This window comes from Pituophis catenifer, unplaced genomic scaffold (genome assembly GCF_029215685.1).
Source record: "Pituophis catenifer annectens isolate HBS135680 unplaced genomic scaffold, rPitCat1.0.hap2 SCAF_3, whole genome shotgun sequence".
Lineage (NCBI taxonomy): Eukaryota > Metazoa > Chordata > Lepidosauria > Squamata > Colubridae > Pituophis > Pituophis catenifer.
In genome coordinates this window covers 7,270,490-7,291,501 of record NW_027256883.1, presented here as the reverse complement: position 1 = coordinate 7,291,501, position 21,012 = coordinate 7,270,490, and the positions used below count along the sequence as shown (strand labels likewise).

Here is a 21,012-nt window from a genome sequence, read left to right as displayed (position 1 = left end):
TGGCTATATAGGCAAAAGACGAAATGCAATCCTAGATGTTTTTCTGAGCTAATCTGGTTAACCTCTGGTTTAATGGCTTTCGTCCTCCGTTGGATCTTGGCTGAAGGGCTGCTTTTAATCCTATCACTCTGCTTTTGTTAGCTGTCAAACTTTGCTGCAAGCAGTTTCAAGATATCCTGTCTTGAATGGATTCCTGCCTGCAGTATTTGCTTTGCTTATGAATAGAACCATCTAGATAGTTGGCTGCTTCTTTCAATAAGCTCCTTATCTCTTAAGTGCTGACATCCATGGTGGGCTATTTTTTTAAAAAATGGGGGGTAATCAGTGACCAAATATAAACCAACCAGAGCAATTTCTCAACCTTGACAGCTTTAAGATTGCTGGACTTCAACTCCCAAAATCCCCTTGCCAGCAGGTCTGGCTGATGAATTCTGGGAGTTGAAATCCATCTACCTTAAACTTGCCAAGTTTGAGAAACACTGAACCAGAGTTTTATTAAATGTTCTGCTATTTACATGTGGTTCCCCAAAAAAGAACTTTTTGGAAGGATAAGAATTCTGATTAATAACCATCTACAGCCATTTTAGTTACATTTTAAAATAAGGATCCATGTTGTATTGTATGGCATTAAAACAATCCTATCACTATTGTTTTCTTTTCATTTTAGATATTATACATTTCTTGTGAAGAACCAGAGGAAACAAACTCACCACAAAACTGAAAAAAAATAAAAATAATTCTTCTCTTATATGGCAACGTGGTCAAATAAACTATCCTCCATGAGATGTTTCTCCTTTGCTTGTATGGAGAGGCGTTGAGGTGAAACAAGTCCTTTATTTTGGGAGATTCAAATTCTTCATGAGTTCTTAAGAGTTATATATGTCAGATGCTGAATTGACCCATATTGAAAGGATAAAATAATCTAAAGACATTGATGTTGCCACATCTGTATTCTTGAGGGAGAAGCAATGCAGAAGTCCACAAAAGCATTACCCAAGTGACTTCTTCTGAAGAACTTCTGAAGAAATTTTCCACATCCTCTGCCATACTTCTCAGAAAAACCAGAACAGATGCAAATGTCATTTGGTGTCTGTTGACTAAACTAAAGGTAAATGGTTTGTCCTTTAGCTGTCTGGATCCCTCACTGATCCTCAACAAGAAGCAGAAATTAAATTTTAAAAAAAGATTCAACTCCACATAACATGACAACCAACTTTTCTGGAATAATGGACTCTAAGATGGGAAACCTGACCTTCAATTATACGGAACACCATAACACTCAGGCTATCCACTCGAAGAGCAAATTTTATCTGCCTGGATTTCTTGGGACCATAATCTATTCTTTAATCGTTTTAATCTGTATTCCAGGGATTATTGGAAATGGAGCTGTCATCCAAGTTTTGCGTTGCCGGATGAGAAGGAATTCTTTCACCGTGTACATTCTTAATTTGGCTGTGGCGGACAGCGGGACTCTCCTATTCCTATTTATCTCTGCAATTCTGCACATGACGATCGAAGATTCTGTGATAGAAATCATAGAAGGTTTAGTATTCACTTATTGCACTGGTCAACTTCTTCTGACTATCATTAGCATCGACCGATGTTTGGCTCTTTTCTTCCCAATTTGGTATCGATGTCATCAGCCCCCGTACTTGTCCACCATCGTCTGTGTCGTTACTTGGATAGTCTCCATCCTCTTCTGTGGAATTCATTACACTCTGATTTTGGTTAAGCGCCGTCGAAACTTCAGCCTATTCTATCACCTGTTCATATATATCGCAGTTTGCATCCCACTCATGGTGGTCTCCACTCTGGCCCTCCTCTTCAAAGGCTATGTTAAATCACAGATGGAGAAACGAAGAAAGCTCCTCACAGCCATCTTGCTTTCCCTGTTTTTCTTCCTCATCTTTTCTTTCCCACCAATTGCCATTTATGCCCTCAATGTTATTTCCAGTAACAAATATTTCAATTTACATACATTCGGCTACTTATTTGCCTGTCTAAACAGCAGTGTTAATCCGTTGATCTATTTTCTGCTGGGGAGAAGGAAGGAACATCGTTCTATGTACAACCTAAAAATAAATCTCCAAACGCTTTTCAAGGAGGAAGAAGAGAGTGAAGAGAAACCAGAGGTCCCGGTTGATATCTAGATATGATGTACGCACAAGAGTAGGGGGAAAAAAATCTATATTTTTATAGCTCCCTGCTAGGACCTGATCTTTTATTCAGAAAAAATTTGCTGTGGCAAATACAGGACTGCCAGAAGAGAGAATTGAATACAGAATAATTGAGGTGGTGGTCTAGTAGTTATTTCCCTACCCAAGCAGGAAACCCTGTACCATTCCATACAAATAGCTACCCAATATCTTCTTAAAAAACCCCAGTGATGGAGTACCCACACCTTTGGAAGACAGTGGTAGAATTCATTTTTTTTTTTACTACCGGTTCTGTGGGCGTGGCTTGGTGGGCATGGCGTGGCTTGGTGGGCATGGTTTGGTGGTGTGGCAGGGGAAGGATACTGCAAAATCCCTATTCCCTCCTCACTCCTGGGGGAAGGATACTGCAAAATCTCCATACCCACCCCACTCTGGGGCCAGCCTGAGGTGGCATTTGCCGGTTCTCCGAACTACTCAAAATTTCCGCTACCGGTTCTCCTGAACCTGTCAGAACCTGTTGAATAGCACCCCTGCTGTTCCACTGATTCATTGTTCTCATAGTCTGAAAATTTCTCCTTAGTTCAAGGTTGAATTGTTCTTTGATAGGTTTCCATCTCTTACTTCTTGATTTGCACTCAGGTGCTTTGGAGAACATTTTATCCCGCTTGAATATTAGAAGACTGCTATCATGTCACTCCTAGTTCTTTTCCTTGTTAGACTAGATTTACCCAATTCATGCAACCGTTCATCATAGACCCCTCCCCAATCATGTTTGTTGCTCTTCTCTGTACTCTTTCTGGAGTCTCACCATCTTTTTTTGTATTGTGGAGACCAGAACTGGATGCAGTATTCAAGTGTGGTATTAGCAAGGCAGTATATAATGGTACTAATAGCAATAACAATAGCACTTAGACTTATATACCGCTTCACAGTGCTTCACAACCCTCTCTAAGCGGTTTACAGAGTCAGCATATTGCCCCCAATAATCTGGGTCCTCATTTTACCCACCTCAGAAGGATGGAAGACTGAGTCAACTTTGAGCCTGTGAGAATCGAACTGCTGGCAGTTGGCAGAATTAGCCTGCGATACTGCATTCTAATCACTGCGGCACCACAGCTCAGTTCTTGAAGAACTTATGCAGGAGTAAACTTGTCTGAGAGGGACAGTACTTATATCTAAAAAAGCTTTTAGGTAACCAATAAACCAGAAGAATACATTAATTGTCTTCATTTAGGACAGGGGTCGGCAACCTTAAACACTCAAAGAGCCACAAAGGTCCTAACCAGAAGCCCCCCGTTCAATTCTGGAGTCAACCAGAAGTTCCCCCACCATAGAGTCTCCTCCTAGCGCAGCGTCCTTTTTCCTCTGCTGACCGGAAGTCCGGTTCCCCCACCATAGAGTCTCCTAGTGCAGCATCCTTGTGGAGCCGACCGGTGACAGGGAGCTGCAGCAGAGGGACGAAAGAGCCACATGTGGCTCCAGAGCTGTGGGTTGCTGATCCCTGATTTAGGGACACTGCAAGAGCCATGGTGGCACTGTGGTTAGAATGCAGTACCACAGGCTACTTCTGCTGATCACCAGATGCCAGCAGTTTGGCAGTTTGGGTCTCACCGGCTCAAGGTTGACTCAGCCTTCCATCCTTCTGAGGTCAATAAAATGAGGACCCAGATTGTTGGGGGCAAGATGCTGACTCTGTAAACTGTTTAGAGAGGGCTATAAAGCACTGTAAAACGGTATATACTGGTAAGTCTAAGTACTATTGCTATTGCTATCTTTATTTTATGATGACTATTAAGCATAACCATATAATAATTAACTGGTTTGAAACTTTTACTCTTTCCAATGGGAACCATGCCACCAGTTGGCTTAATGTATAACAGAAAATCAATTTTGAATTTTGCAAAATGATTAGACAGATTTATGGCATCCCCTGTTGAAAAGATATAATACCATAATGCAGCATAATTAACAGAATATTGAACTATTAAAACTAGCCTTCTTGCAATAGTTCATACATGCAGCTATTGTGATCCATATCAAGAGCCTTGATAGTACAGTGGTTACGCACCCTGTTATTAACACAGCTGCCTGCAATTTACTGCTGGTTCGAATCTCTCCAAGGCTCAAGGTTGACTCAGCCTTCCATCCTTTCTAAGGTAGGTGAAATGAGGACCCAGTTTGTGGGGGCAATAAGCTGACTTTGTATAAATATACAAAAGTATGAAGGCTATTGCTTAACGCATTGTAAGCCGCCCTGAGTCTCCGGAGAAGGGCGGCATATAAATAAATAAATAAAAAAAAGTAAAGGGTGTAAAGGGGGAAAAAAAGGAATGTTAAGGGAATTACAGAGCCTTGGTAGTACAGGGGTTTAAGGCACCCTGTTATTAAGCTAGTTATTAAGACCAGCTGCCTGCAATTACTGCAGGGTTCGAATCTCGCCAAGGCTCAAGGTTGACTCAGCCTTCCATCCTTTCTAAGGTAGGTAAATTGAGGACCCAGTTTGTGGGGGCAATAAGCTGACTTTATATAAATATACAAAAGGATGAAGGCTATTGCTTAGCGCATTGTAAGCCGCCCTGAGTCTCCGGAGAAGGGCGGCATATAAATCAAATTAAAAAAAAAAAATTACTGTAGCTGGTATCACTTAGCATCCCAAATCTTAAATTTCATATACATTAATAAACTTGTTCAATTTTTGAATAATTATTACAAATGTAGATTATCATGATAATAATCTCAAATAGTATTACAAGGAGCTATTTTGTCACAAATGAGATGTAAAAATAGCACACCTCAATCGGTCCAGGTATCTTTGCAAAAGCCATCATGGCCATCATTTGTCAGCCAATTACAAATCCATCTAGTGATGATGCTGTCTATCCCACATTTTTCTAGTTTATCAAGAAGTAGGTTGTGGTCTACTTTATCAAATGCTTTACTGAAGTCTAAGTATACTATGTCCACAACATTTCACTTATCCACTAATTGAGTCATTTTGTCAAAGAATGAAATAAAATTTGTTTGGCATGATCTGTTTTATTTTATTTTATTTTATTTTTTATTTTTTTTAAATTTGATTTATATGCTGCCCTTCTCCGGAGACTCAGGGCGGCTTACAATGCGTTAAGGAATAGCCTTCATACTTTTGTATATTTATACAAAGTCAGCTTATTGCCCCCACAAACTGGGTCCTCAATTTACCTACCTTAGAAAGGATGGAAGGCTGAGTCAACCTTGAGCCTGGTGAGATTCGAACTTACAGTAATTGCAGACAGCTGGTCTTAATCACAATGCTATCAGTCTGCTGAGCCACCAGACTCCTTTTGAGGAATCCATGTTGGCTTCTAGTTATAACTTAGTTTGTTTGTACGTGTTCACAGATTTGTTGCTTATTTCTTCCAAGAACTTCCCAAGTATTGATGTCAGGCTGAGTAGTCTGTAATTCATATACTCATATAGAAACAAAAAGGAATTGTTTGTAGTTAACAATTCTCAAAGCAGAAACAATACCCACAGCTTTAAATGACTTTAAAATATGAAACCACAAAGCTCAGAGTGTTTCCTTTATTTCCCAAGGTTGGCAACTTGTCCACCCTCGTTTTTGGTATGAGAGAAGAAGCTTTCTTTAGGTACTCTAATCCAGAAACACTTAGGAATTTAACATCTACAAGTAGTGTCTTAAGTTGAATAGGCAGCTGTTGAAATTATGACACAATAAATGTAATAAAAACAAAATGCAAAGCGGTTGTTACTAACCTTCTTGTACCACTTGGAAATTTTCAAACTCTCTAATATGAGCAACCCTGCATGATTATGGCTCAGGTGCAGAAGAAAGATTCACTTTCTCTGGATTGAGCCACAACAAATGAACCCCATGGCGGAATGAGACAACTCACCACAGCTAACTCACCATGGTCAACTCGCCACAACCAATTCGCTATGGCCAACTCACCCCTGCAAACTTGCTACGGGACAACTCACTGTGGGACTATTCAACAATTCAATTTAATTATTTAAAATAATACAAAAATATTTTAATTTTTGTCATTCACATTTTATTTTGTCGCTCCTTTGACATCCTTTCTTTAATGATTCTATCTGATTATTTCTTCTATATTAGTTTCAACGCTGGCATGGAGAGCAGAGGAGAGTGAGAGATAAACTCTGGAACTTTTGCCTGCTAAATCCCTTTGAAGTCGGGTTGTCGTGGAAATGAGGGAAGGGGGCACATTCCTGGGGAATGAAGTCCGAAGACTGACTTTGAAGATAGCCAATGAGAAGCAGAGATTTGGGGATCGGAAAGGGAGGGATTGGGGGGCAAAAGGTCAGTCTTGTCCACGCGGAGTCATGATCCGGTGGCTGAGCTCAATTAAAGAAAGATTTCCTTAAAGATTGGCAGTTTGGAAATTCATTTAATTTTGAGATAGCATCGTAGTCTGACATTAGTGTAACTCTTCTCCAGGGGTGAAATCTACTTACCTTCCCTACCGGTTCGGAAGTGCACACTTGGACTCTCTGTGCATACGCAGAAGGTCAAAAATAGGTTACTTCCTGGTTAAAACCAGAAAGTAACGATGTCCAGGCAGGTGGACAGAGCCTCACACTGCCGCCGCTACCGCTGCCATCTCTACCGGTTCGGCCGAACCGGTAGCATTTCACCCCTGCTCTTCTCCCATGGCAAGTTAGCCATGGTGAGTTGGCCACAGCAAGTTGACTACGGAGAGTTGGCTGTGGTGAGTTGGCCACAGCAAGTTGGCTATGGAGAGTTGGCCATGGCGAGTTGGCCACAGCAAGTTGGCTATGGAGAGTTGGCCGTGGCGAGTTGGCCACAGCAAGTTGGCTATGGAGAGTTGGCCGTGGTGAGTTGGCCACAGCAAGTTGGCTATGGAGAGTTGGCCGTGGTGAGTTGGCCACAGCAAGTTGACTATGGAGAGTTGGCCATGGTGAGTTGGCCACAGCAAGCTGGCTATGGAGAGTTGGCCATGGTGAGTTGGCCACAGCAAGTTGGCTATGGAGAGTTGGCCATGGTGAGTTGGCCACAGCAAGTTGGCTATGGAGAGTTGGCCATGGTGAGTTGGCCACAGCAAGTTGACTATGGAGAGTTGGCTGTGGTGAGTTGGCTGTGTGAGTTGTCGTAGATCCACCACATGGAGAATCTTTGTCAAAAATAGTCACTTGCACTTTCATAAGGAAGCAAAACATTTTCAGAGCTCCTCCATGCTTTGTCACTCGTTATTATGGGAAAGTGCCCTGCATAAAAAATGTTATTTTTTTCCCTTCCATAAAGGTTATATAGTATTGTTTTAGTTTCAGTTGCTTCTGTATCTGTCCTCAATAATATGAAACCTTTAAATCTCATCTCTGTATGCACAGACAATAAAGTTACAACAGTTGGGGTGTAGTTGCTCCAAAAACAATATATTTACATGCATTCAAAGAGAGATTAGCTTGTCGATATTAGCGCTTGAAATCTTTTCAGTCTATCTCTGATTCTTTTCTTCTGGAATGCCTATGGAGATTGTCAATCATTCTGGAATCATTCAAAAATATTGTCAATTAAATATGATTTTATAAAGTCTTTTCTTGTTGTAAGAGTTGTCCTCTTTTTGATTCAGTGGGTTTGGTAAATACTGGACTAGTGGAGACAGGAGACATACAGTTCTCCAGATGCTGCTGAGCTAGAATTCCATTATCCTTCACCATTGCTCATGGATAGAATCTTTTGAACCTTTTGAAGGTTACATGTGTCCATCTTTGGCTTGGCCTTTCTATGGTGGGGCCTTCCAAAGTTGTGAATGCCAACATTGAAAATTCCCAACAATAGTCCTACTGAATAGGTACCAAAGCTCAAACATACAGAATTGGAGGCCACTGAAATTGGGTAAAGCTGAACTACAGCAAGCTAACTAATCTTCAGGTAGGAGATACCGTGTTTTCCCCAAAATAAGATCCTGTCTCATATTTTTTTTGAACCCTGAAATAAGTGCTTGACCTTATTGCCATGGATTCAAAAGCCCAATTGGGCTTATCATCAGGAAATGTTTTATTTTGGGAAAAACAGGGTACTAGGAAAATAAGTAAGTCCAGCTTGACAAATGTTTTAATATTCCACAAAAATAATCATCTGTACAAATTCTAGATTCTTGCACAAATTAATCGCTATAAAATCAGTTTCTTTTTTAAAACAAGATGGATGTGCTTGGAAAGAAATGCGTCTATCTTTTGAATGACAATGGTGAAATTAAAGAGTTCTGAACTCTTTAATGGGAACCTTCTGAAGTTTCCATTCGATCAGTACAATCTTCTTCCTCCTTGAAAATTCTCTGAAGTAAGTCTTTCATGCTTCTCTGAGTTTTACCCTTCTATCTCCCCAGTAAGTAATAGATCAGAGGGTTCATGCTGCTGTTGATGCAGGCAAATAAGTAGCCATACTTATCCTGTACGCAAAGTACAGGATCAACAGAGCCTTGGTAGTACAGTGGTTTAATGCACCCTGTTATTAACACAGCTGCCTGCAATTTCTGCAGGTTCGAATCTTACCAGGCTCAAGGTTGACTCAGCCTTCCATCCTTTCTAAGGTAGGTTAAATAAGGACCCAGTTTGTGGGGGCAATAAGCTGACTTTGTATAAATATACAAAAGTATGAAGGCTATTGCTTAACACTTTGTGAGCCTGAGAAGGGCGGCATATAAATCAAATTAAAAAACAAAACAAAACAAATGAAAGGTATTTAATGGGAAAGCAAAGACTAAGGAGATGAAAAGAGTGAGCAAAATTATTGTCAAAAGTTTCCTCTGCCTTTGGCTTTGGGATATGAAGCAGATTTTCATGAGCAAGATGACACTGGAGATGGTCATAAGTGGGGGACAATGCAAAGCATTAATCATGAATGGATACATCAGAGTATACATCTGTTCATATCCAGCAACAGCTACAATTATGAAGTGAATTGAAGAGAGGATGAAGGAAATGGCCCAGATGACAATATTGAACAGATGCACCAGCTGGTGGCATCAATACCAAATTGAAGAAAGGACCAAAACACACCTGTCAAAGCTGATGGCCGTCAGGAGAAATTATCCCCTACTGTACATTAACAGCAGGGTCATTTTGAAGAATTCATAGAGAAACAGATATCAGTAATATCAGTATGCAAAAAGCCAGTGAATTTCGATAATCAGGACAATGGTGAGCAAATCAAAGTCAGCAACAGAGAGGTTGAGAAAATAAATGGCAAAAGTGTTCCTCTTAATGGAGCAGCCCAGCAAGCAGATAACCAGGCTGTTGACCAACATTTGCAACACACACAAAAGCATAGCGAAGATTGCAAAAAATAAGCAGTTCTGTGTTTGTGCTGGAATCATAGCTTATGTTTTCGCAGCTAGGTGTTGCATTGATTTGTGCTGAGTCACTGAATGGAGAGGGGGACGTCATATCTATTATGCTTCAGCCTATTCTCTTCCTTCTATGGCTGCAGTTACTCCTGCTGGAACAAAAGAGAAACAGAGGGCATTTAGCCTTGGTCGTGGTTCCTAAAAACGCATATTGCAAGATAATCTCTAAATTAGCATTAGGAGCCCTGGTGGCATGGTGGTTAGAATGCAGTATTTCCAGCAAACTCTGCCCACAGCCAGGAGTACAATCCTGATGAGTGTTCTGTCCCTGTCTCACACACGCACACCAGCAGTCGATCAAGAGTTAAAATAAACCAGCAGACTAGAATTTCCTTTGATAACAGAAGTGGCAGCAACCCAGTGGCTGCTTGCCAACAGTCTTTACTTACAAAGGGAGGTTTATCTCCTCCGACCAAAAACATCAAAGTCCACAAAAGCCAAAGAATAGTCAAGTCCAGTCCAAAAAAGCAATCCAAGCAGAGCATATAACAAAGTTCCAGAAATACAAAATGACTTGCTAGCTTTCCGTTTTGTCCGTCACAAAGCCTGAATGGCCACCACACACCCTTTTATCCCCTGTGGGGTGTGGTCCAGTGACTCAGCTTAATCTCTGGCACGCCTCCTTCTCTGCTGCGTGCACTTGTCTTTCCGACGCTGTTGGGGATCCAGCCAAGACTTATCTCTGTCGCTGTCTAACTGCGGCTGCTCGGAAGTGCCTGGCTCCTGGCCTATATCTTCTCCTTCGGAAGAGGCATTGCCAGAGAGGAGGGTCCTGGAGAGGGAGGCCTTGCCAACTCCTCTCCTTCACTTTCAGAGTCTTCTCCCTCCGATAAGATGGGCTCGGGGGTCAGAGTCACAACAATGAGTAGTTTGAATGCATATTGCAGGCTACCTCACTGCTCACTCCAGGAATTCGATTCTGAATGGCTCAAGGTTGATTCAGCCTCCCATCCTTCCGAGGTCAGTAAAATGAGGATCCAGATTGTTGGGGGCAATATGCAAATAATGCTCTACTTCTGCACCCATGACTTAAGGTACCCTTTGATGAAGACAGCCAGACTGGAGACCATCATGAGTGTCCAATCATATTCAAATGAATTGTTTTGGGAACATTCCCTTCCATTGTGGACTGGCATGCCATTCTCAGCTGTCTGGCCTTGAAGCTGTGTCTTCAGAAGGTATGGTCTGTAGTGAGCTTTCTCTCCTCCCCAAATTTGGATCCAGCGAATGAAAAGCACAAGTGTGAGATGGCAGTTCTGACAAATAATCACTGGAATGGAGATTAAAATGGTTACAGAATATATGACTTTTCCCCCCTGATATTCAGGCTCATAAACACTTTCCTTTGAATGCATGGCATCAGTGTAAGTGTGTTCATTATTTATTTATTTATTTATTTGATTTATATGCCGCCCTTCTCCGGAGACTCAGGGCGGCTTACAATGCATTAAGCAATAGCCTTCATACTTTTGTATATTTATACGAAGTCAGCTTATTGCCCCCACAAACTGGGTCCTCAATTTACCTACCTTAGAAAGGATGGAAGGCTGAGTCAACCTTGAGCCTGGCGAGATTCGAACTTGCAACAATTGCAGGCAGCTGAATGTTAATAACAGGCTATTAGTCTGCTGCGCCTCCAGGCTCTTAACATTATAACTGAATGTTGAGCTTCCCATTCTAGCATCAGTTTTTCTTGAAAAGGTGATTGTCATATTGATTGCCATGTTCTGTGCAAATGGGTATTATTTTGATTTCTTGTCATTTCTGCTTCTTGTTGAGGATCAATGATAGATCCAATGATAGATAGCTTGCATTGTCGGCATTGATAGGAGTCTTGTTTTCTCCTTGGTCGTTCCTTAATTAGGCTACCAATTAGGCTCCAATCAAGCCTTGGAATCTTCTTTCGTTGTGGGTCTTACTTGGAACCCTGACGCTAATAATTCCAGCTTGATGAGGGGAAAATGCCAAAAGGACAAATTAAAAGTGAAGAGGAAACCCTGCTGTAAGCTCAGTTTCAGGAAATAAAATATAGTATTTATGAGCCTGAAAATTTCAGACTTTATATTTTACTACAGTACATAGAGTTTTGCCTAGATACAATAACTTGCCCTGCCATGTCGATGGTGATGTGGTTTTCTCTTTGGTAATGAAACATCTGCAAGCAAACAACCAAACTCAGAGGTCACTGTTCTGTCCCCATCTCACACACGCACACAAACAGATAGCCAGGGGTTAAATAAAACTGGCAGACAACAAATTCTTTCGATAAGAGGATTGGCTGCAACCCAGTAGCTGCTTGCCAAGAACTTTACTCATAGAGGGAGGGGTTGTTCCTCTGACAGATAAACCCAAACAAGATACACACAGTTCAAGAATTGTCAAGTCCAGTCCGTATTAAATCCAAGGCAGATAACGTTGTTTCAAAGATACAATGTGACTCACTAGTAGTTAGTTTTGTCCGTCACAGAGTCTGAATGGCCACCTCACCCCCTTTTATCCCCTGTGGGGTGTGGTCCAGTGACTCTGGCATGCCTCCTTTTCTGCTGCATGCACTTGTCTCTCCGACGCTGGCGTGGATCCAGCCAAGACTTATCTCCGTCGCTGTCCAACTGCGAGGAGATACCTGGCTCCTGGCCAATCTCTTCTCCTTCGGGAGACACCTGAGGCATTGCCAGAGAGGAGGGTCCTGGAGAGGGAGGCCTGGCCAACTCCTCTCCTTCATGTTTGGAGCCTTCTCCCTCCCATAAGTCGGCCTCGGGGGTCGGAGTCACAACAGTCACCAAGGACTCCAAAAGCAGGGGCATCTTTGAGATGTCAGGATTAAGCAGAAAATAAGGCCAGGCAATGCAGGTAGGCAGGCAGCAGGAGAACCAGGGGTGAAATCCAGTTTCACCCCTGGTTCTCCAAAACCTGACAGGTTCTGGAGAACCGGTAGCGGAAATTTTGAGTAGTTCAGAGAACTGGTAGCAGAAATTTTGAGCAGTTCGGAGAACCAGTAGCGGAAATTTTGAGCAGTTCGGAGAACTGGCAAATACCACCTCTGGCTGGTCCCAGAGTGGGATGGGAATGGAGACTTTGCAATATCCTTCCCCCAGGAGTGGGGAGGGAATGGAGATTTTGCAGTATCTTTCCCCTGCCATGCCCACCAAGCCACGCTCACCAAGCCGTGCTCACAGAACCAATAGTAAAAAAAATTCAATTTCACCACTGAGGGGAACACAAGAGTTGAAGAAGTTTGCTTTTGATCAGGCTAACCACAGGAAAAGATGGGAGAACCGCAAGAGATGGCAAGAGGAAATGATTAATTTCCACAGAAGAGACTTGTGGCCTGCTTGGTGCTTTCTGAGCTTGGCGGTTGCTCGCAGACATTTCATTCTCCAATTATGGTAATAATTTCAACGTGAGTGGGTGTGGAGTTTGATGCCTATTTATATACAGTAGCTTGCCTTGCCAGTCTTGGGAGAGAGGTTGCTCTGTCTCTGAAGACAATCCCCTTCCTTAGTCCCCAATCAGGTACAGCAAAAGTAAAAGCCTGTGAAAAATGCCAGCAAACTTTCCTCCCCCACCTTCCACAGAAAGGCAGGACAGGATGGTGGACCTGACATGCTGCCCCCCTGAACATAGGTGGCAGTCCTGTGGAACAAAACACAACAAACAGTCGGAGAAAAAATGGTTACCAAAGGGGGAAAAATCATTTAGTTTGAGAAGTCTAGGGGCCCTAATGTGGTGGTAGTCAAAACATTTGTTCTGGGGCTCAGAGAAATCTTTTCAGGCCACTAAGTATTGAAGGTTTCCTCTATGCCTATGGGAATCTAAAATATTCTGCACCTCAAAGTGATATTCCCCCTCTATTATTAGTGGCTCAGGTGATGGTGGAAGCTGAGACCTAAGGGGAGAGGTGATTTCAGATTTTAACAAGCTGCAATGAAAAACAGGGTGGACTTGCCGGAGGGACTTAGGCAGATCTAATTCCACAGTCACTGGCTTGATGATGTGTTTGATGGGGAAAGGTCCAATAAACTTTGGCCCCAATTTCAGAAAACAAGGCCAGGCAATGCCTTGTTATGAGTTAAAAATGAATTAAGAACTACTTAACTCATTTTTTTGCATCTGTCTTTACACAAAAGGAAAAAAAAACAGTCCAACCTATCAAAAACAGCACCACAAATAACAGATTTGGAATACCAGTTAAAATAGGGAAGAAAATGATAAGTGAACACCTGTCTTCCCTAGACGAGTTTAAATCCCCAGGACCAGATGGATTACACCCCAAGGTTCTGAAGGAACTGGCAGATGAGATCTCAGAACCACTGAACTATATCTTTCAAAGATCCTGGAGCACAGGGGAACTGCCAGAGGATTGGAAAAGAGCTGATGTAGTTCCCATCTTCAAAAAAGGAAAAAAAAAATAGATCCAGGAAACTACAGACCTATCAGCCTGACCTCAATACCAGGGAAGATTCTGGAAAAGATAATCAAACAATGAATCACCAAACACCTAGAAGCAAACCAAGTAATAACCAAAAGCCAACATGGGTTTGTCAAAAACAGATCTTTATCTTTATCTTTATCTTTTATTAGATTTGTATACTGCCCTTCTCCTTTCGGACTCAGGGTGGTGAACAGCCAAAATAAAAACATTTGTACACAAAAGTTAAAATAATTTTTAAAAATAATTAAATGAAATTTGGCCCATAATTTAAAACATTTCAATGAAAAATCAGTATCAAACGTTAAAACCAACATGGAATCAGGCCAGCCTGGCTAACTAAAAAAAAGAAGTTTTTAGGGCCCGATGAAAAGTCCGGAGGTCGGGGATCACTCGTATCTCTGGGGGGAGATCGTTCCAGAGGGTGGGTGCCACCACAGAGAAGACTCTCCCCCTGGGGGTCACCAGCTGACATTGTCTGTCTGACGGCACCCTGAGGAGGCCCTCTCTGTGGGAGCGAACCGGCCGGTGGGAGGCAATTGGTGGCAGAAGGCGGTCCCATAAGTACCCCAGCCCTAAGCTATGGAGCGCTTTAAAGGTGGTCACCAACACCTTGAAGCGCACCCGGAAGTCCACCGGAAGCCAATGCAGCTCACGCAGGAGAAGTGTCACGTGGGAGCGCCCCGTCACTCCCATAATCCCCCGCGTGACCACATTTTGCACCAGTTGGAGCCTCCGGGTGCACCCCAAAGGGAGCCCCATGTAGAAAGCCCCATGTAGATCACGCCAGACTAATCTTATTGCATTCTTTGACATAGTGACAAAATTAGTGGACCAGAGGAATGCTGTCGATATAATTTACTTGGACTTCAGCAAAGCATTTGATAAAGTAGACCATAACCTACTACTAGATAAAGTAGAAAAATGTGGGTTAGACAACATCACCACCAAATGGATTCATAACTGGCTGACCAACCACACTCAACATGTAGTCCTCACTGGAACTGCATCTACATGGAAGGAAGTATGCAGTGGAGTACCCCAGGGCTCTGTTTTAGGCCCAGTACTCTTCAACATCTTCATCAATGACTTGAACAAGGGGATAGATGGGGAACTCATCAAATTTGCAGATGACACCAAGCTGGCAGGAATAGCCAACATTCCAGAGGATAGGCTCAAGATACAGAAGGATCTTGACAGACTTGAACATTGGATGCTATCTAACAAAATGAAATTCAATAGTGAAAAACACAAGGTTCTACATTTAGGGAAGAAAAACAAAATGCACAGGTACTGTATATGTGGTACCTTGCTCAATAGTAGTAACTGTGAGAGGGATCTTGGAGTCCTAGTGGACAACCATTTAGATATGAGCCGGCAGTGTGCAGCAGCTGCCAAAAAAGCCAACACAGTTCTGGGCTGCATAAACAGAGGGATAGAATCAAGATCACGTGAAGTGTTAATACCACTTTATAATGCCTTGGTAAGGCCACACTTGGAATATTGCATTCAGTTTTGGTCGCCACGATGTAAAAAAGATGTTGAGACTCTAGAAAGAGTGCAGAGAAGAGCAACAAAGATGATTAGGGGACTGGAGGCTAAAACATATGAAGAATGGTTGCGGGAACTGGGTATGCCTAGTTTAATGAAGAGAAGGACTAGGGGAGACATGATAGCAGTGTTCCAATATCTCAGGGGCTGACACAAAGAAGAGGGAGTCAATGCAGGCAGGCAGGCAGCAGGAGAACACAAGAGTTGAATGAGTTTGTTTTTGATCAGGCTAACCACAGCAAAAGAGTGTGATAACCATAAAAGATGGCAAGAGGAAATGATTAATTTCCACAGAAGATACTCGTGGGCTCCTTGGTGCTTTCTGAGCTTGGCTGATTGCTTGGCAGACATTTCATTCCTCAATTACGGTAACAATTTCAATGTGAGTGTGGAATTTGATGCCTGTTTATATACAGTAACTCGCACTCCCAGTGTTGGTGGTGATGTGGCTTTCTCTCCAGTAATGAAACATCTGCAAACAAACAATCAAGCTCAGAGATCATGACATAACAACAACAACAAGCAAAAACCACAGCAATCATTACAAGCATAAAGATCAATATCTATGATGTCACCATTCCTCCATTCCATTCAATTAATCTGCTGAAGAATAGAGCATCAGTCCCAGGATACAGTAGTGGCCCAAATTGTGGAAACCATTTGGGAAAAGTGTATTTTCTAAAACTCGCTAATAACACCACTTTTTTTGGGAGTAGGACCATAAAATTATATATTAATGGAAAGATAATTTAATCAAGAATGTAATGCAATAACCTTTAGGAAGGATTTGCTATTAGAATAGCAGCTACAGTATAAAGAAGAAAAGTGAAACACGTAGAAAAAATGAAATACACAAAAATGATCACCATAGAAAAAACAAGATATACAAAAATGATCACGTCAGTTAATGCTTAGTTGGGTAACTTTTAGCATGAATGACGGCCTTACAACGTCTTCCCATGGAGTGAACTAAGTCTATTAGTTTTGCAGCTGTTATAATATGAAACCAAGATTGAATGATGGCTTCTATTAACTGGGTTTTATTGCTGGGTCGCTTCTGACTAACAAGTTTCTTTAGTCGGCTCCATAGATTTTCCATTGGGTTAAGGTCTGGGCTATTCCCAGGCCATTCCAGCAGTGGAATAGGATTACCTTGAAACTCCAAAAAAAAAAAGTGGTGTTAATAGCCATCAAACTTCAAAAATACACTTTTCCCAAAAGGTTTCCACAATTTTGGCCACTACTGTAAATAAATCAGTTGCTCTGCGATGGGAAACTGCAGCTGACATAGCGACGTGGACTCCCATGTGACCCCCCTCCTGCGCGAGTTGCACTGGCTCCCGGTGGTCTTCCGGGTGCGCTTCAAGGTTTTGGTTACCACCTTTAGAGCGCTCCATGGCATCGGACCGGGGTATCTACGAGACCGCCTTCTGCTACCAATAGCCTCTCACCGACCAGTACGCTCCCATAGAGAGGGGCTCCTCAGGGTGCCGTCAGCCAAACAGTGTCGACTGGCGGCCCCCAGGGGAAGAGCCTTCTCTGTGGGGGCACCTACCATCTGGAACGAGCTCCCCCCAGAGATACGGAAGATCCCGGACCTGCGCACGTTTCGCCGTGCTCTCAAAACTTTTCTATTTCAGCAAGCTGGCCTGGCCTAACTCCCATCTTTTAAATTTTTTAAATTTTTTAATTTGTGATTTTATAAATTGGGTGTTTTAATCTGTGTTTCGGCCGAAATATTTAATAATTTTAAGGGATTTTTTTAATATTTGTATTATCTGTATTTTATCTTGGCTGTTCACCGCCCTGAGTCCTTCGGGAGTAGGGCAGTATAGAAATTTGATTAATAAATAAATAAATAATAAATAAATAATTTATGTTGAGTGCCTTTATTTTATTTTTTTTAATTTGATTTATATGCCGCCCTTCTCCGGAGACTCAGGGCGGCTTACAATGCATTAAGCAATAGCCTTCATTCTTTTGTATATTTTATACAAAGTCAGCTTATTGCCCCCACAAACTGGGTCCTCATTTCACCTACCTTAGAAAGGATGGAAGGCTGAGTCAACCTTGAGCCTTGGAGAGATTCGAACCAGCAGAAATTGCAGGCAGCTGTGTTAATAACAGGGTGCACTAAACCACTGTTTAATGCACTGTTTAATATCCTATCATGATTTATGTTGTTATGTTAGGTAGACACAAGAACAGTTTTTTCCCAAATGCCATCACTCTGCTAAACAAATAATTCCCTCAACACTGTCAAACTATTTACTAAGTCTGCACTACTATTAGTCTTCTCATCATTCCTATCACCCATCTCCTCCCACTTATGACTGTACAACTGTAACTTTGTTGCTTGTATCCTTACGATTTATATTGACTGTTTCCCAATTTGATTTGATTTGATTGCTTATTTGTTCCCTATGACTATCATTAAATGTTGTACCTTATGATTCTTGATGAACGTATCTTTTCTTTTATGTACACTGAGAGCTTATGCACCAAGACAAATTCCTTGTGTGTCCAATCACACTTGGCCAATAAAAAATTCTATTCTATTCTATTCTATTCTATTCTATTCTATTCTATTCTATTCTATTCTATTCTATTCTATTCTATTCTATTCTATTCTATTCTATTCTATTCTATTCTATTCTGATTTATGTTGTTTGCTTATTTAGTGCCCTAATGACTATCACTGAGTTTGTATCTTATGATTAAGGTCATGATTTATCACTTGTTGCTTGTATGTACACTGAGAGCTTCTGTACTGGAGACAATTCCTTGTGTGTCCAATCACATTTGGCCAATAAAGAACTCTATCCTATTGTAGGGGAGCCAGGGTCCTATTACATCATACACCATACATCTATACCCAGTAGTGCTAATCCAGTTGTTTGGATGCCCATCCAACACTGATGTCACTGGACATTTGCCAGACCTGTTCCTGCAGGTCTCTCAGTTGTGTCCCCTAGCAGAAAAGCAGGCTCTCTGGTTTTCAAACCTTCTCTTGGAGGCTTCTGCTACAAAGACTACCCTACATTTTGGAATATAAGATGCACTTCCCCCCCAAAAAGAGGACGGAAAGGTTGGTGCGTCTTATACGCCAAATACAGCCATTTTTGGCCTCCAAAGCCCCACCCTGTTTTTTCGCAAAAACGGGGCCTGCAGAGTGCTCCTGGGGGCTGAGGAGGGCAAAAATATTTTTTTTTCTTGTTTACCTCTTCAAAATCTTGGTGTGTCTTATACACCGGTGCATCTTATAGTCCGAAAAATACGGTAGGTAACAATGAGTGGCTTCCCCTCCTTCAATGGTCAGACAGGAGACAGATGAGCTGTTAAAAGAGACTTTGAAGAAAACTTTATGAGTCCACATTTCTATTTTTCCTTTTGGTAAAGCAACCAGAGTACCTGTTTATGGAGGCTCTATCAAATCAAAGAGCCTTGGTAGTACAGTGGTCTAAGGCACCCTGTTATTAAGCTGGTTATTAAGACCAGCTGCCTGCAGGTTCGAATCTCACCAAGGCTCAAGGTTGACTCAGCCTTCCATCCTTTCTAAGGTAGGTAAATTGAGGACCCAGATTGTGGGGGCAATAAGCTGACTTTGTATAAATATACAAAAGAATGAAGGCTATTGCTTATCACATTGCAAGCCGCCCTGAGTCTCCGGAGAAGGGCGGCATATAAATCAAATTAAAAAAAAAATGTTCCAAAATTTACTCCCCACCCCACCCCACTTTCACCCTTATCAGAAACACAGGCACATACACACTCGCCCATGAGCACAAGACACAAAAATGTGGAAAATTCAAAATTCACTAATACTTGCAGACATTTGTGTCAGAGTATGTTCATAAATTGGAATAGACATGGCAACAGGTCAGCCAATGGGGACTGTTTGAGTAGACATGGCAACAAGTCAGCCAATCGGGACTGTTTGGAAACTGAAACATAGCATTTGTTTGTATGGGGCCATAAGAGACAGTTTGGAGCCTGGGCGTGGCTTAGACTTGCTGAACTGTATATAAGAGTTGGTTTGGCCTCTGTAGTGGGAGCCTCTGTACAATATATTAGCCTCTGTATCTCTGTACTCTGTAATGACTTGCTTCTATGAAGATTGCTTCTGTGTTCCTGGTATTGTATGCTGAATTCTCCTCTATGGTATAAAGAAGTTTCTTATGTAATTTGAATCCTGCTAAAGTTCATTTAATTGTGTCGGATTGTGTGTGCTGCAACAAACTCTCACAATTTGGTTTCAATTTTATGTGTTTTCTCATTCTTAAAGAAGTTATAAACCAAGATGAGATTACACTTCTTTTCAGCCTGTCTCTTGGTTTTCCTTCGAAGTTATGATTAAACATAAGCATTTCCTTTGTAATAAAATACATAGCAAAATGAGTTCCTCTTTTCTTTACAGGAAATCTGCTCCTGTTGCTGAATAAATTGTGCTCGTTCATCACAGCAACATCAAATGCAGACAGAGCAGAACTGGATTCATCCAAGAAATCTATCTTTCTGGTCTTCTTTGGATTCTCAAAGAGACCTTCTTCTCACCAGGGATTCCTGCACATCATCACCAGGTATGTCCACAGGGAAGGTATAACTTTCCTCCTGATAACTATTATATGAAAAGAACTTTTTTCTCAGTTCAGAAGGACCAGGGGTGACATGATAGCAGTCTTCCAATATCTCAGGGGCTGCCACAAAGAAGAGGGAGTCAAAGTATTCTTCAAAGCACCTGAGGGTAGAACAAGAAGCAATGAGTGGAAACTAATCAAGGAGAGAAGCAATTTAAAACTAAGGAGAAATTTCCTGATAGTTAGAACAATTAATAAGTGGAACAACTTGCCTGTAGAAGTTGTGAATGCTCCAACACTGGAAGTTTTTAAGAAGATGTTGGATAACCATTTGTCTGAAATGGTGTAAAGTTTCCTCCCTAGGCAGGGGGTTGGACTAGAAGACCTCCAAGGTCCCTTCCAGCTCTGTTATTCTATTCTAAAAACTAAACTAAAACTAAAACTAAAAACTTCTTAAAAACTTCCAGTGTTGGAGCATTCACAACTTCTTCAGGCAAGCAGTTCCACTGGTTAATTGACCTCATTGTCAGGAAATTTCTCCTTGGTTCTAGGTTGCTTCTGTCCTTGATTAGTTTCCACCCATTGCTTCTTGTCCTGCCCTCAGGTGCTTTGAAGAATAGCTTGACTCCCTCTTCTTTGTGGCAGCCCCTGAGATACTGGAACATTGCTATCATGTCATCCCCTAGTCCTTCTTTTCATTAAACTAGACATACCCAGTTCCTGCAACCGTTCTTCGTATGTTTTAGCCTCCATTTGTCTGAAATGGTATAGGGTTTCCTGCCTAAGCAGGGGGTTGGACTAGAAGACCTCCAAGGTCCCTTCCAACTCTGTTATTTTGTTATTCTGAGTATTAGAAACTGCTGGTCAGGTTTGATCATGTAGTCCAACAACACTTAAGAAGTTCT

At 41.8% G+C, this 21,012-nt stretch overlaps 1 protein-coding gene and 1 pseudogene across 1 annotated transcript; one reads left to right on the top strand and one right to left on the bottom strand.

Moving 5' to 3' along the window:
* Positions 1–1,202: 1,202 nt before the first annotated feature.
* On the top strand, positions 1,203–2,150 carry LOC139315604 (proto-oncogene Mas-like). The gene has a single exon (XM_070941998.1). It carries the CDS (start codon positions 1,203–1,205, stop codon positions 2,148–2,150), a length of 948 nt encoding a protein of 315 aa, XP_070798099.1.
* A 6,266-nt stretch (positions 2,151–8,416) lies between these two features.
* On the bottom strand, positions 8,417–11,666 carry LOC139314279 (mas-related G-protein coupled receptor member H-like; annotated as a pseudogene).
* Between the last annotated feature and the right edge of the window lie 9,346 nt (positions 11,667–21,012).

Excerpts from the sequence above, each read along its gene's own strand:
- LOC139315604 (XM_070941998.1), top strand. The coding sequence starts at position 1,203 with ATGACAACCAACTTTTCTGGAATAATGGACTCTAAGATGGGAAACCTG.